The sequence below is a fragment of the Strongylocentrotus purpuratus genome, unplaced genomic scaffold (genome assembly GCF_000002235.5).
Source record: "Strongylocentrotus purpuratus isolate Spur 01 unplaced genomic scaffold, Spur_5.0 spur5_scaffold_3, whole genome shotgun sequence".
NCBI classification, from domain to species: Eukaryota; Metazoa; Echinodermata; class Echinoidea; order Camarodonta; family Strongylocentrotidae; genus Strongylocentrotus; species Strongylocentrotus purpuratus.
The window spans coordinates 37,203,922-37,220,344 of record NW_022145609.1 but is presented as its reverse complement, the minus strand read 5'-3'; the positions used below and the strand labels follow the sequence as shown (position 1 = coordinate 37,220,344).

At 37.1% G+C, this 16,423-nt stretch overlaps 1 protein-coding gene across 1 annotated transcript; it reads right to left on the bottom strand.

The window, feature by feature from the left end:
• Nucleotides 1-9,349: 9,349 nt before the first annotated feature.
• On the bottom strand, nucleotides 9,350-14,027 carry LOC586174 (transmembrane protein 69). Its single transcript, XM_030996833.1, has 3 exons — nucleotides 13,918-14,027; nucleotides 11,219-11,452; nucleotides 9,350-10,465 (listed from the first exon to the last, which is right to left on the bottom strand). The coding sequence occupies exons 2-3, from the start codon at nucleotides 11,303-11,305 to the stop codon at nucleotides 9,605-9,607; spliced, it is 948 nt and encodes a 315-aa protein (XP_030852693.1). The 5' UTR covers nucleotides 11,306-11,452; nucleotides 13,918-14,027; the 3' UTR covers nucleotides 9,350-9,604.
• Between the last annotated feature and the right edge of the window lie 2,396 nt (nucleotides 14,028-16,423).

Sequence of the window (16,423 nt, the reverse complement as noted above, 5' to 3'; positions counted from 1 at the left end):
AAAAATGTAATACAAATTATAACATCTCCTTTTATTTTTTTCATTTCGATACGGTGTTTCAAAATAACAGGCATTCAGCCGCAAAGCTGTTTCTTCAGCATGTCTGAATACAATACAAAATAAAACAACATTATAAAAATAAAATAACATCAGATTCAGTAACAATTTTAAAATATTCACAAAGAAATATACAATTAAAACATAAATGGAAGTTATAGGCCTATACAATTGTTAAAAACTTTGTTTCCACTTATTCTATAATAACAATAATTAAACTCTCTAAATTAGGGTGGAAAATCACTTTTTCGAGGGGGAGGGGGTGCCTTGTCATCATTTGAGATTATTTCGTTTGGAATAGAAATCCACGTTGAAAGAAAGCAATACATTCTCTAAAAAGCCAGAGGGCTTATGCCGCTAAAGAGTAAATTCTACCAGCCTACTTCGGAGTGAATTTTATAATAATTTTGGATAGGATTTATCTCCAGACGAAGAGGCCCCCTTTATCCTGGAAAAATGAATAAGCCTGTGAAATTTGGATATGATATGTAGGCCTATACATTCATATGTCATATTTGAAAGCAATTTCCAGATTTTGTCATTCATTAATACTTCGCGAAAGTGTACGATGAAAAACGTTTTCCTATAAATCACCTTGGTTCTAGTTTTGAGAAAATCATATTCTGATTGGGAACCATTATAAGATCATTTACAAGTGAGGTGCGTTGTCATTGATGATATTGCATATTTCATGTCATTAAGAATTATAACTTTCTTATTAGTTGTACGATTTTCCTCAAACTTTCGTTCTATTCTGTTTGTCTAATTTTCTCCTTTTACTGAAAGTAAATCATTATGGGACCGTACTTGACCTTTTAAGAGAGGGCACTTGCTAATATGAAGTGCGGTAGCGCAGAGTGGTGTCGATGTGAAGGTGAAAGGAAATCCTGAGAACTTTGGCATGAAACTATGCTGTCTTGCCATAAGGGTTTGTTCCCGTGTATGGTGTATCCAAAGATATATTGTATCCAATCATTCGTAGTAGGTCCATGATCCAAGTATTCGGCGGATCCGGTGTACGCGCCCATCCAGCTTGGAGTCCCGAAAACGACAATGATAATTATCAAACAAAGTTCAGACAAGCGCCACAATCATAATAGGCCTGCACCCCGACACTTCTGGATAGGTATTGTGTATTCTGCCTGCCCCTCCCCCACCCCATCCCCCATTTTTAACTGCATGGATATTGGAATCTTTAAGCCCGTATAGACCCAATAAAGACGGACAGGAGAGGGCATGGGCTGGAACGTGTTCTTTTAAGATTTAAATACACATAAATGGGTGCATTTTAGTTTTTTTTAAAGGAATTTTAGGACATTGATCCCGATATAGGATTGCCTAAGTTATAAAGTAAATGAAAATAATCGGTGAATGTTTGCTCCAAAGAGAGAGATAGGTAGAGACTAGAGAGAGAGTGTGTGTGTGTGTGTGTGTGTGTGTGTGTGTGTGTGTGTGTGTCATTCTGGCGTTAGGCTAGAATTTAATGATCTTGTTGATAAGTTTGTTTTTGGGAAATCATATTGGAAATTTAACAGTAGTTTATGTATGGATAAAGATTTTGTTGAAGAGATGAATAAGGAAATACAGGAATTAAAAGCTGAATGGTCATTACAGATTTTGAATAAATTAGTATTTTGGGATTTTTTAAAGATGAAAATGAGAGAATTTATTATAACATACTCGCGGAAAAAGGCAAAAGCAAGGAGGGTTGAAATAGAACTGTTAGAGAAACAAATCAAGGATTTAGAAGGCGAACTGGTAGTGGGACCCACTAAATATATTGTTGATTGTATTGAGGAGAAAAGGGATAAACTAAATAAATTGTATGATTTTTCTCGACAGGGCATTAAAATAAGATCAAGAGCACCTTGGTTTGAAGATGGAGAAAACAATACGCAATATTTTGAACAGTTGTTAAAATCGAATAAAAGGAAAAGTGTAATTAGGGAGGTGTACAAAGAAAATGGGGAAACTACTAGAGATAAGGAGGAAATTTTAAAGGAAATTAAACTATTTTATAAAGATTTATATTCTTTCAGGGCTGATATAAATCAAAACGACCCTTTCTTTTTCAATGATATTTCAAAGTTAAATGAAGACAATAAGGAAATCTGTGAAGGTAAATTAACTAAAGATGAATGCTTGAAAGTTTTAAAAGAAATGAAATTGAATAAAACCCCGGGAAATGATGGGTTAACAGTTGAATTTTATTATACTTTTTGGCCAGCTTTGGGTGATTTGTTAGTAGAAGTATTGAATGAAACATACGAAAGGGGGAATTAACGGCATCTCAAAAACAAGGGGTAATTACCTTAATTGAGAAGGAAGCGAAAGATACTCTCCATATAAAAAATTATCGACCCATCACGCTTTTGAATGTAGATTATAAAATTGTATCTAAAGTTCTAGCAAAAAGAATGAAAGAGGTTTTAAATGAAATAATTCATCATGATCAAGTTGGATATATAAAAGATAGAAATATTGGGGAAGCTGTACGATTGATAGATGACATGTTATTTTATTCTATGCATTATGGGGAACAAGGGAAAGGGTTTTTGTGTGCAGTGGATTTTGAGAAAGCTTTCGACTCTGTATCTCATAGATATTTATTTCAAATATTGAAATTGTTCGGTTTTGGAGATTCATTTTGCTCTTGGGTAAAATTATTGTATAAAGGGATAAGTAGTTGTGTTATGAACGGTGGTCACTCCACGGGGTATTTTGAAATAGAAAGGGGAGTAAGGCAAGGGGATCCATTATCGCCATATTTGTTTTTGGTTGCCATCGAAATTTTGGCGCATGCAGTAAGGAGGGACAACGGTATTAAAGGGATTACATTTGGAAAATCTGAAATTAGGCAAGTGTTATATGCAGATGATATGACAATATTTTTGAAGGATATTGATTCGGTTAGAAGGTTGCAATATATTTTTGAATCATTTGAAAAAATTAGTGGTCTTAAAGTGAATAAAACAAAGACACATTTTATGTGGATGGGTGAGGATGAGAACAAACCTGATGGGCCTTTATTTGGAAATTTGGTTAAGGAAATACATATTTTAGGGGTTAGTTATTCATTAGATCGAAGTTTAAAAGATGATTTGAATTATAAAGAAATTCTAAGTAAAATAAAAAAATTGCTTGTATGGTGGAAACAAAGAGATTTAACTATTATGGGTAAAATACATTTGCTAAAAACTTATGCGCTTTCAAAATTAAATTATATTTCATCTCTCGTTATTGTCCCTCATTGGGTATATAAAGAAGTTGCAAAAATTTCATTTGAATTCATATGGAGGGGGAAAGATAGAATTAAACGGGCAATAATGTATCAGGATTATGACTTTGGAGGATTAAGAATGATTAATTTTGAAATGTCCGTTAAAATACAGCGCATAATGTGGATAAAACGTCTTTTATATGGAGAGAAAAGTTTGGGATGGAAATTGTTTTTTGATCATTGCTTACAGTTTGTGGGTGGTAGATTTATTTTTTTATGTGATTATGATTTAAACAAGATTAAACTCGTTTTAGATATTCCACCATACTATATGGAAATGTTGCAAGCATGGCAAGAGACAAGTAATTTAAGATATTTGGAGGGTTATATTAATCCAATTATTTTTAATAATCAGAATATATGTATAAATGGAAAAAGTATATTTGATAGATACTTGTTTGAAAGAGGGATTGTTCAACTGAATCATTTGGTTGAGAAAGGTCATGTTAAGCCTGTTAAATATTTTATGAACCTCGGTATGAAAGGTAATAATTTGCTTATGATTATTGATATTTATGATGCGATACCCAGGTTATGGAAGGATGATTCAGGGTTAATAGAATTCCTCGAGGTTGATTTGATAAGCTTTAATACTTATTTCCATATTTCTAGTAAAAAAATACAGTTTGTGGATGTGGGTTCAAGAACAATCTATGATTATTTCATCAAAGCACTGCAGCGAACGTATGATTTGCAGGTAAGGGATGGGCAAAATGACTATGATTTTATAGATAAAGAATTAAAAGAAATATTTGTGAGACCAAGAATTACTATACTCATTAGAAAACAACGTGAATTTCAATTTAAATTATTGCATGGAGCCATATACACTAATGAGCATCTTCATAGATTTGGTTTTGTTGGTGATAATTTATGTTCGTTTTGTAAGCAGGAAATAGAAACATACAAACATTTATTTTTATCTTGTGGGAGCGTTCAAAGGTTATGGCAGGCTTTAATACAACTTTTTGAGTTAGATGAAATTAAAGATTTAGAATGGCGAGATATATTTGTTGGGTTGGTAGGTAGTTCATATAGAATAAAAATGTGTAATACTATCATTTTCATGGTGAAGTATGTTACATTTATGTCAAGATCGGGGGGCGAGTACTAACTTTAGAAAAGATGAAAAAAAAGCATTTTTAAGTATAGGGATGAGGAAAAGAAAATAGCAATTAAAATGGGAAAGCTAGGATCACATTTTTTAAAGTGGGAGCAGCTTAAGATTAATTAAGATTTGCTTTCTTCTCCACCGTGAGCTTGTTAAAAGCGTAACTCGATTTTGCGGCCTGGATAACTTATTTAGTATATTTTTCTTAAGTTGAGAATGTTGGCAGACATCCACTGAGTGAGTACTGTGTGTGTGTGTGTGTGGGGGGGGGGGTGGGTGGGTGGGTGGGTGAGTATGTGTGTGAGTGGGTGAGTATGTTTGTGTGATAGAGGGTGAGTATGTCTGTGTGATGTAGGGGGCAGGGAGGGGGCAGGATTGTTTCAGTAAAATTATCTCCAGATTTGTTTTTTTTTTGTAATATATAAGTAAATAACATTTACAATTGACATAATGTTTAGGTACTTATACGTTTACTTTGTTGTTAAGTTATATTATACTGCAAATAAGTTTGTGTTTAATTATGTTTATGTAAAAGCATCAATATTGAACACGTTTATTTTATTCAATTGTATGTCATGGTTTGTGTTACACATCTGGAGAAATAAAACAAAATTGTTAAAAAAAAAAATTAAAAAAAAAGTGTGTGTGTGTGTGTGTGTGTGTGTGTGTGAGATAGAGAGAGCGAGAGAGAGAGAGAGAGAGAGAGAGAGAGCGGTAGAGAGGTGGATCTTAAAATTGTTTATGTGACAATAATAGTTAGCTTTATGAAATTATATTCGGCAACGGTTAATCTGTGATATTTTGTGAGGAAATGTTCATGAATCCTAAATGCCAACAATATAGTACGATCGGAACACTTGGTTTTGTTTAGACACAACTGTTGTTATTGCTGTTTGAAGTTGGCACCTCGACAAAATTATGTCCTGTGTATTTTTTTAGTTGCTGAAAGGAAGGAGTCAGAAGTCACAGTTGGTCAAGGGAGTAAGTAACGGATATCGTTTCAAATCCTCGAGATAAGAGTGACACGTACTCTTATCTCTTAATAAATTCTTGCTTTGCATTTTAAGAATCAATTATGATTGCAACAATGTGATATGGGCCTACTCGTCAGGTACTTGTTAAACGGTTAAGAGCCCCCCCCCCCCCCCCCTCCTCCTCCCTCCCGCCTCCCGTATTTAGAGTGATGTCCCCTAGTTTCCTGGAAACGATTTAGATGCGCTTCATTCCCGTTTTCACAATTTATTTATGGTTCTGCGTGACTATTCTGTCCGAGGTCGTTCGATGACAATACATCCATCTTGCATTGACGAAAGGAGATTGAGTCATCGCACAAGTCAAAGGCCTACGAGAGGTCGCTGACCGGGTGACACAAAAGATTGGGACGCTTTGGGTTGCCTACGTATAAGCATGGACCATGGTATAAGTCTCCCGCCAGTCGCTCGCGTATCCGCATAGCAATGAAGCGAAACGAGGGCCAACTGGCCGTGTATTTGTGAAAGGTTTGTGTTTATTGGTTCAATGAGCAGATTTTGTCTTCCTTGTCCTTCCTTGATGATAATATTGATATTAGTGAAGTGAAACCCACGTACGTGTCTCAATTCCACTTTTTCAGTCAGTATCTTCTTTAAATGTTGTGGAATCAAGCCGCAGCTGCGCTTGTATGAATAGGCTTATAAAAAGGCTATATACAAATCACAATCATTTAATCGTGAATTATCCCATATTATTGCTCTGTATGAAATGTCAAAATGTCTTCCTCTGCCTAAGATATGTATTGCATGTGATAAATACATTTAGAGACAGCACATTTGAGGCCTATTTTACTAACATCTTGTATTCTATATCCCACCTTTTCCCCACCCGTTGATTTTGCAATTGGCCATATAACGAAGCGCAAGCAAGCTACATATTTAACGAAAGAGGGCGCTTATCTAAAATTACGAAAGGGTCATCCAGTGAAAACTTGAAAAGTCATTTGTTTTGCAAGTACCGGTATACTTGTTTGGTCAAACATTTAGCAGAAATTGAATCTCATCATTTTACAGAAAATAATTTGACTTTCTCTTCAGACAGTTTCCGAAAAGGGTGAGAGTAAAATAGTTTTATGCCATATGAACTCAAATGTAAATCCAAACTTGATAGCAAACTGCTATAGAGAAAAGAAGAAATACCAAAGAAGTAGACTGGTGAAAGTTTGAATGAAATCAGAGAAAAAATGACAAAGTTGTGATTTTTTATAAGTTGTAATCGCCACTGGTATGGACTCTTCAAATTGGCTGAATCGGAAATGTCTCTGTGATGTAGTGACAGACAACGTCCCCATTTGTTCCAACACACAGAATGACTAAAATTTCAATTTTTCAAAAATGTATTGCTTTGGAACGTCTTTTCTCTTTAGAGGAACTATTATGCTATCCATAATTCGTCTGTAGTAGTGCCCCAAGGGAAAAGCACTTGGGAGAAAAATATAAATTAATGTGATATTTTTGACCATCCACTGACCAAACTACCAACTTGACATTTGTAGAGACTTAGTGATCTCATATTTCAAATATTTATAACTTTATTGTTCTTTAAGTTTACTCATGGATAAAATAACAAACTCGGGAGAATATGCTTTATCCCCCTCTAAATATTGTAGAATTCAACGGTTTATATGTAGGGGAAAATAGTTCTATAATATCAATACACGTCAATACACAATAAATTTTAGGTCTACAATTCCGACTTATCAATATGAAGTAGAAGAATCAGCCTATTGGACAAAATCCATTTATAATCCTTGTCCTGTAACCCCCTTAGCCCTCAACTTTTTCCATGACACACCCTAAAAAAGACCTCATCGCTTATCATGGGTACCAAAATCCATCTTTATTTTATTCACTTTCTTTCTCAGTCAATCATAACCTAACCCAATCATAACTTATCCTACTTGGCAACTTCAGTGGAAAGCACTTATTATTATTATTATTACCGGTACCCATTTCTTTTATGCATACAACTTACTTCCAAGAGTCTGTATAATTCTAATCACGAAATCAACTTCCTCATCTCCCTCTCTTCCTTTTCTTCCCTTGTCTCTTTCTCTCTCTCTCTCTCTCTTGTTTTCTCCTCTTTCCCTTCCCTATCTTTCCTCCTCTTTCTCTCTCTCTTGTTTTCTCCTCTTTCCCTTCCCTTCTATATCTTTCCTCCTCTTTCTCTCTCTCTCTTGTTTTCTCCTCTTTCCCTTCCCTTCTATATCTTTCCTCCTCTCTCTCTCTCTCTTTCTCTCTCTCTCTCTCTCTCTCTCTCTCTCTCTCTCCTGTCACAGGTCTTTTCAAAATTCAAGAGTTGAGAGTTGAAAGAGAAGAGTAAGACAGAGAGAGATATATATATATATATAGAGAGAGAGAGAGAGAGAGAGAGAGAGAGAGAGAGAAGGGGAAGACTGCAAAGACAGAAAGAAGGAGAGAGAATCATCAATCATGTTACATTTCTACGAACATATTCAAATTATTTGAAAGCATCTTGTACACCACAGAATAATGTAGAAAATTTGACACCAATGTGTTTATTCATGATCCTGAAATAGATGTTACACAAGCATATCACACCAATCATCTTTAGCACACTAAAAAATGAAAAATATCAGCAAACGGCCCCATAATCCCTGTCAAGCAGTTGTCTATGGCATTCATACAATAAGAAAACGTTGGTATTATTTACAAGGGTTTACATGTATATATTAAAATTCATGCAGTGATTAAGACTTCAAGTCAGGTTTTGATGCTTATTTGATTCGACTACGATAAATTTGTTGAGTATTTCATAGGACCATTTACAAACACGGAGCACATACTGTTCCATAATATTATCCATTCTAAAAAGAATATTTAGAGTACAGTATCATATATCAGTCTATATACAGTTTTGTGCCCATGCTTCAGCCTAAGGTACCTAATGTAGAAAATATTGCAAATGCATATACGTGACGGATGAGATTTGTGCTTCAAAATATATGTATGACGGTGAGTAAAGATAACACTTTTTTTGAGAATGGTAATTACTTGCAAAAATGTGTAAATAAATTTAATATTCCACTAGAAATACATGCATTCTTTCAGAGAATTAAATACAAAGTGTAATATACTACTTGTAGCACAAATGAGATAATATGTTGTCTTGTACATTACCAAGACTAAAAGAATGCACAACAATGCAGGTGGAATTTGGTTTGCTTTAAGGCTTTATAGGTTCCTGCCACCATGATATTGGAACATTATTTATAGGCATGGTGGCCCATTAGCAGACCCCAAAAATGAAATCCTCTGAATATAATAAGCATTTTGAAGTGAATATTGACCAAGAATCAACAGAAGAATATTTAGTATTGATTGTACCAGGATCGATAACTTGAATGAAATATGAACAATTTTTTTTTTTAAAATGATTTATTAATTCTCATATTAAGTTGTGAAAACATCATTCAAGTCTACTGACCTAAAATGACTTTTGACCTTGTGACCTGGAATTTGTGTCATATGATTTTTGATACTTTCATGGAATTTGAACAAACAATTTTGAAAATATGCTAAAAATTCAAAATCTTGATGTTGATGCCACAACAAAGTCTAAGTTTGTTGACCTTAAATGACCTTTGACCTTAACTTAGTGACCTGAAATTCCACTCACATGATTGGGGATACTTGATAACCCTATAGTCTAAGTTTCATTGACTAAGAACTTATACTTTCAAATTATATCAAAAATTCAAAACTTAACCTTTAGTTAAGTTTTCGATGATGATGCCACAAAATAGTCCAAGTCTGTTGACCTGAAATGACCTTTGACTTTGTGACCTGAAATTCTACTCACATGATTGGGGATACTTGATAACCCTATAGTCCAAGTTTCATTGACTAAATACTTATACTTTAAAATTATATAAAAAATTCAAAACTTAACCTTAGGTTAGGTAAGTTTTTGATGTTGACGCCGTTGCTGCCGCCGCCGCCACCGTCACCGTCAAAAGCGGCACCTATGTCTCGCTTTTTGCTACGCAGGCGAGACAACAATTATGATGATGTTGGTAACATACAGGACAAAATACTTTGGACTTGGTAAAAATAACTTCAACTTTAAGATTCTTCAATAATTGCAGCAATGTAAAATTGTCCTTAATCTTGCACAATAATTTGGGCAATCTTGATGAGCTTCTTGAAGTTATAGCCATGCTCTGGCTCAGAGGGAGGGTAGAGGATACTAAAGCCAAAGGTCACCGAAACGGAGAGGATAGCGAACGTGGTGAGGAGAAACCTGAGAGAGCGGAACCAGGATGGGAAGGACTTAAAGCGAGAGTCCACAATCCCTGCCAGCGCAAGACCCGTGATGATGCAGACGAGACCCGGCTGGATGGGCATGCTGAGACCCGTCCAGGCAACAAGCGAGGGCAGCACACTGGTTACGAGGCTCGAGGAGGTGGGGGTCTCACTGGGGGAAATAGCAAAGCCCCATCGGACACCACCTAAGAAGGACAGGATGCAGGCACCGTAGGCGACCTGGGCGAAGGCGACCTGAGGTCCGCAGGAGAAAGTGATGATGGAGTAAGCTGCAGGAGCGATGAAAGGTATCAACCCAGAGAATCCTAGGACGAGCGCTGCTGGTGGAGCGGACTTCAACTGCATCTTGTGTCTCTGAAACCAACCGTCCTTGTTTGCCAATCCATCTTCATCATTGACAACCTGTCTCTTGCTTGCTGTGACATGGTATTCAGCAATACAAGGTTTGCACGATGAGAGGGACCCTGCTGTTCTTAAAATGTCACTTTGAGAGTGGAGACTTTGCACCGTTTGTTGCAAAACATCATTTTTATGTCCTTGCAAACTGTCCAATAAAACAGTGCTTGACTTTCTATTGTGAGTGGATATTAACCATGGTGTCTGGGTTACATTGGAAGATGTTCTGTAGCTGCTATTGGCTGCAGGTACAAAGTGTCTTTGAGACTGTTGACTGGAGAAGCATGGTGCTCCCAGATTTCCCTGTACAATTTAGAGGGAGAAAGATAAAAAAAAACATATCATATGACATTTAATCATAAAATACTGGTAGTGATACTGCACTTCAAGAGAGAATGTCAACATATCGTTAATTTTTTTATTTCTTTATGCAGGGAATTGTTGTTTTCATGAGCAAAATGGAAATCTCATAAACTGTGAGACAAACACACATATGATATGACTACATTTTCTCTTGAGCCCAATGGGTGCATACCGTGCATACTGTTTCAGAATGTGTATGTCTCCAAAAAATTCAAACTATCTTTGAAGACATATAGTTCTTTGGAGCTAAAGGAAATGTTTTCGATTTAGTGATGATTTCAGTTGGGGAACAGGTGAGGATGAAGCTACATAGCTAGCTACACTATGAATATGACGGACAAAGAAAGCGGACAAAATATACAGTTCCTCAGGTAGACAAAGAAACATCCCTTCACTGCTATTATGTAAAATGTGTAGAACAGGTGAATATGCATGTGACACCTGTTCCACACATTTTTAAATAAAGGCAGTGACGGGATGTTCCTTTGTCTACATGAGGAACTGTATATTTTGTCCGCTTTCATTGTCCGTCATGTTCATAGTGCTAGTTTGTTGTTTACAATTCAGGTAAAGATGGAACAACTTACAAACTATTTCACATAACAAAAATAAATGAAGATTGGGCTAACACAGAGAGGAAGTTTAACATGGTATTGGATAAAATGGCCTTGTAAAATGTCTTGGTGTACATACCTGGAAGATAGATGTCCCAGGCTCCAAACAAATTCTTGACAGAACATTTCTCCCACTACCAAAGAGTCTAATCTTGCGTAGCAGCATTTTATCCAAGGAAGACCTATGCAAAAGTTTAACACTGCTCACCAGGTTCCAGTCACTGTATCATCGAGTATACCTCTGGAGGACTGTTGATAAGTACAGGTCTACACAACAATTGACTCTTGTCTCAACAGCTTTAGGAGATAAAACCTGGAAGTAGAAATAACAGAGAATTGCAGCAGAAAACTTGATTAGTGGCCAAGACATGATGGGAAAGGGGGGGGGGGGGACTTCAAACAAAATTTCCTTGGTTAACTGGAATACTGGAAGCAAGAATAATCAAGAATCTCAATTCTCATGACTTACCTGAGAGGATAAATGTTTAAAACATATATTTTCAAAAGTCATAACACAAACTGCGAAGTAATGAGGATCTGAGACATTACGGTAGATAACTTCACACAGGCGCGCCCGCCCACCAACAACCTACGATCGGTATGCACTTATATTGTGCACTGGTTTGCCATGAAACCTGTGTAAAAGTGTATACTAATATCAATGTTTTTTCCAAAAATGCTCCCAAAATAACAAGATAATTGACACGAAATAGGTAATAAACATAACAAATTTTAATTCATGATCTTTATTTGGACATTTAATGAATATTCACTTCATTTTGGGTATGTTTTAGTAGGGTATCTCCACACTGGAGTAACGGGTAAAATTTTGGATAGGCTTCTGAACAAGCGCCCTATAAATTAGCACGTTTGCAGCGCTAGAGGTCAATACCCATTGACTCATCTGATCTATGCTTGCATAGACCGAATTTTTCTGTCTCTTTCGTTCGTTAGCCTCTGATTTGGGTAGGGTCGGCTCTCTCTTAGAGACAGAACAGCCCTATACGCTTTAGTGTTCACGCTTTGTGTAAAGAAACATTACACCAAACTTGGCAAAACTACCGGCCAAATTCCATATTTCACAGGATGCATATCCGGTGCATTTCATTTTGACAATTAGGTCTAGGCTTAACTACTTCGGTTTCACTTACCAACTTGACTGAAATAATCCGTTTAATGGTCCCTTTTTAGGAAATTATGGTCAAAATCGACATCCATGATAAAAATCTTGAAGCGGTGGTTTAAAACTCTCGCTGCGCATGACGTCATCTAAATCTCGTCCCTTCTACTCTATGCCAAAGGCAAAATGATTATAACGGAAAAACTGTGCATGTCATTACGAACTCGTAGCTCGTGCACAGTTTTTCCGTTATAATCATTTTGCCTTCGGCGTAGACTAGAAGGAATGAGACCCGGCTGCAAGATTTTCTTCATGGATGTCGATCTTGACCCATAATTTCCTGAAAAGGGACCATTAAACTGATTTAAGTAGTCAAGTTGATAAGTGGAACCGAAGTAGTTAAGCATTTTAGGACTTTAAATGCATCGGATACGCATCCGGTAAAATATCAAATTTAGGTATTAAGTTTGGCCAAGTTTTGTGTAACGTTTCTTTACACAAACGCGCGTCCACTACAGCGTATAGGGCTGTTCTGTCTCTAAAGAGAGAGCCGACCTTGATTCAGAGGCTAACGAACGAAAGAGACAGAAAAATTCGGTCTAGTCTAGACTATGCTTTGCATTGCTGGAGTGGTAGATCTAGAGGTCTACAGATTTACACAAAAATATAATGGGTTTGTGTAGATTTGGACAAACGATGACATAGACTAGTCATTAGGGCGCTTTAGTAACGAGACGGTACGCACAGGAGACGGTAATGCGAGCGAAAAAACAAACTGCGCATGCGCGATTCTGAATTATCTCCGTCCAGTCGATTTTCAGAACGGTACTCGGCCAACATAGCGTTCGTTCCCTAAACACGACGTAAGAGAGAGAGCTGACAAATAATTTGTATCTATATCTAACAATGCAGGGCCCTACTGAAGATAAAAACAGGGAATCTACTAGTGTTTCCAATGTCTGTTCGGTATCTATACCTCAATCTACAATAAATTGATGGTTTGGCCGTTTAGGCCTACTTTGGGGGCCCTTTTTCATCGTTATGCATGACGTGCCTGCACGCTGCGCACTACAGCCCACCGCCGGTCTATTGCCCCGACGCTCCGGCCAAGCCTCGAGGCCCAAGAGCACTAGCACCAAAATGCAGCAGGTGTGCAGTTCAGCGCGGCTTTGCGTCCCCATCGCCTTTACTTTAGCAGACAGCGAAAGCGCTTAAATATCACGACGCCGACGGTAACAAGAGTGCGAGACCCGTCACAGTTGGTTAAACACTCCGTCTCCTGTGCGTACCGTCTCGTTACTAAAGCGCCCAAGTGATTCAAGTCGACCGAACGATTCGGTCTCTGATATGAACGGTTATTGTTACTCGTATTTCTCCAGCCCGGCCCAATTAATTGCCCAGCCAGCCAAGACGCATGCCCCGCAACCCGCCAGGAGCTAAGCAGAGCAAGGCTCCTGGCGCTGGCGCGAGAGATATTGTCGGAAAGGTGTACCAAAGTGGCAAAGAAGTAATCATTTACATATTCCAGAAGTATAAATTAAAAATTCAAACTGGACACAAATCTTTACAATTTCATCGTCTTCCACATCAAACCATTATGTGCACATTACATGCACGGACAACATTACAAAAAGGGTAATTTCGCAAGACCGCCTCACCTTATTTATTTCTCTGCGTTCGTTCGGACTCCTCCCATGTGTTGATAGTCTACGATCACACTTTTGTTTGTGTGCTGTCGGTATATTTCGATGCAGCTCGGTATTTCAACAATTCCAAAGAAATAAAATTGACTTGAGCTGAATCTAAACCAAAACATGGAAGAAGAAGAAAAAAAGAAGTTGAGAGTTTTTTCTTGGCATTTCTTTCATTAATATCTCGCCCCCTTGAGAAAAAAAATCATGTAAAATCACGTGATTTTTACCTTTTTGGGGGGTTGGGCCCCCGCCCCCCCTGGCGCTCAAGGGGGGGGGGGGGGGGGGGGGGGGGGGGGGGGTGCAAATTGAAATTTTTTTGAGGATCAAAAAAAAAAAAATGTGCTCACTACCCCCCCCCCCCCCCCCCCCCCCCCCCCCCCCCCCCCACTGAGCGAATTTTTGGCCGGCGCGTTTTTTCAAATTTTCGGGAGCAAAAAAAAAAAAAAAATTGTGCTCTGTACCCCCCCCCCCCCCCCCCCGCCATTATGGCCCCCCCCCCCTTAAGATCTCGGCCGCAAAGCGGCCGATTGCCGCGAAAATTTGCACGCATATCAAGTGAAGTGTATAGAATAATATGATAATTTCAATTTTTTGAAAAATTCACTCATTTGCATATTTATGGTAATTTATGCAAATAAAGTCATAAAAATCACATTTTTACCCATAAATCATATATTATTCATATTTAAGCATTCTTTTTCACTACATATATTCACTAGACCATTCTCAATAACAATACGACAAAAAAATTTGGAAGAGCCAGCTTATTCCATGTGTTATCCCTTGTTTTGATAATTTCTTATGTATTTCATTGTTTTCTTAACTTATGTATTTCATTGTTTTTGTTGTTTTATTTTATTTCTTACTACAATTCGACTATTTTAACTTAAAAAACAACCACCTAAACTTTAAACAAGACCCAATAACCCATGTTTGATCTGTTTTTAGGAAAAAATGACTTTTCCATATGTTTTGTACACAAACCACGAAAATGAGCAATTTTCAGGCTGACATGCAAAGACAAAAGGTCACGTGACCTTGTAACCGTAGGTCCGATTTTCAAAAAATTATTTCAAAAGTTGCGCAAGACTCGAAAGAAAAAAGTCAGCGAGCGGTGGGGCGCCATCCATATGCGTTGAGGGGTAGGGGGCCATAATGGCCCCCCGGCCTTATTAGGGTTAAACATGAAAAACAATTTTAGTTATTTCCTTCTTCTTAGTGGGAAACAATGTTTCAGTTTCAGTTTTTGTTTCCAAATTTTACATGATATACAAATATTACAATATGAATTCTTTGTAAATTATAATTAGGCCCCTACATGTTACAAATGCTTTTAGCTTTTACAAAAAGACGAATATATTTATTTGATAGTGAAATATGGCAAAACCTTATAAAACGCATAGGTTCCGTACAAAATATGATGAAGAAGTAATTTGACATGGCGCGATGCCTAAACCCCCCCCCCCCCCACCCGCCGTATATACTCGATATTAAAAGGAGCATAACTTAGGGTTCTGTGCTGTACGCAAATTTTATATTCTTTTATCAATATTCGACTTCCAACACATTTGTGTCGGGAACCTTTGCTGACGTGTATTTTAAATGGCATCCCCTTTCACATTATGAAAAAATTTAAGTGCAATTTTGCCATCAAATTTTAGGGCTCCCAACACTTTAGAGAGGCTTTAAAAAGGAGGAATATAGGAGGAGGAGGACAAAGGTAGAGGAGAAAAAGAAGATTGTACTTTTTCCTGAACTCTCCCATCAGTTCGGCCTGGAGGCCAGTTTTTTATTTGCAACATTGCATTTTGAAATAGATTTTGTTTAGAAGAATACTACGGAATATGCAGTGCGTCCCAGAAAAAACGAAACCGAGATTAATTAATGAATGACATAATTTGGAAAGCTATGATCCTCTTCTTGCATTATGATGCAACTCATATGATGCTTATTTCACTGCCCTTTCATATGATATATAAGAAAAAAAAGAAGAAGAAGAAGAAGAAGAAGAAGAAGAAGAAGAAGAAGAAGGAGAAGAAGGAGAAGAAGAAGGAGAAGAAGAAGAAGTAGAAGAAGAAGAAGAAGAAGAAGAAGAAGAAGAAGAAGAAGATGAAGAAGAAGAAAGAGAAAAAGAAGAAGAAGAAGAAAAAAAGAAGAATGAGAAGTAGTTGTAGAAGAAAAAGTATGAGAAGAAGAAGAAGAAGAAGAAGAAGAAGAAGAAGAAGGCCTAGCTTATAGAAGAAGAAGGGTGTACATTTGCCTAATATCCCCATCAGGTAGAATGTAACTTGTATAACAAAATTCTGGAAGGGGACAGATAATCAGTTGCTTATTATTACCCCACAATAACATTCGAAATTGAATATTTAACTATACCCTTCGCGTATAAAATCAAGATTATTTTGCTCACCACCCCCTTCCCTTTCATAAAAAAAAACACGTTTTTCATATTGAAAACTTGGGGGGAAAA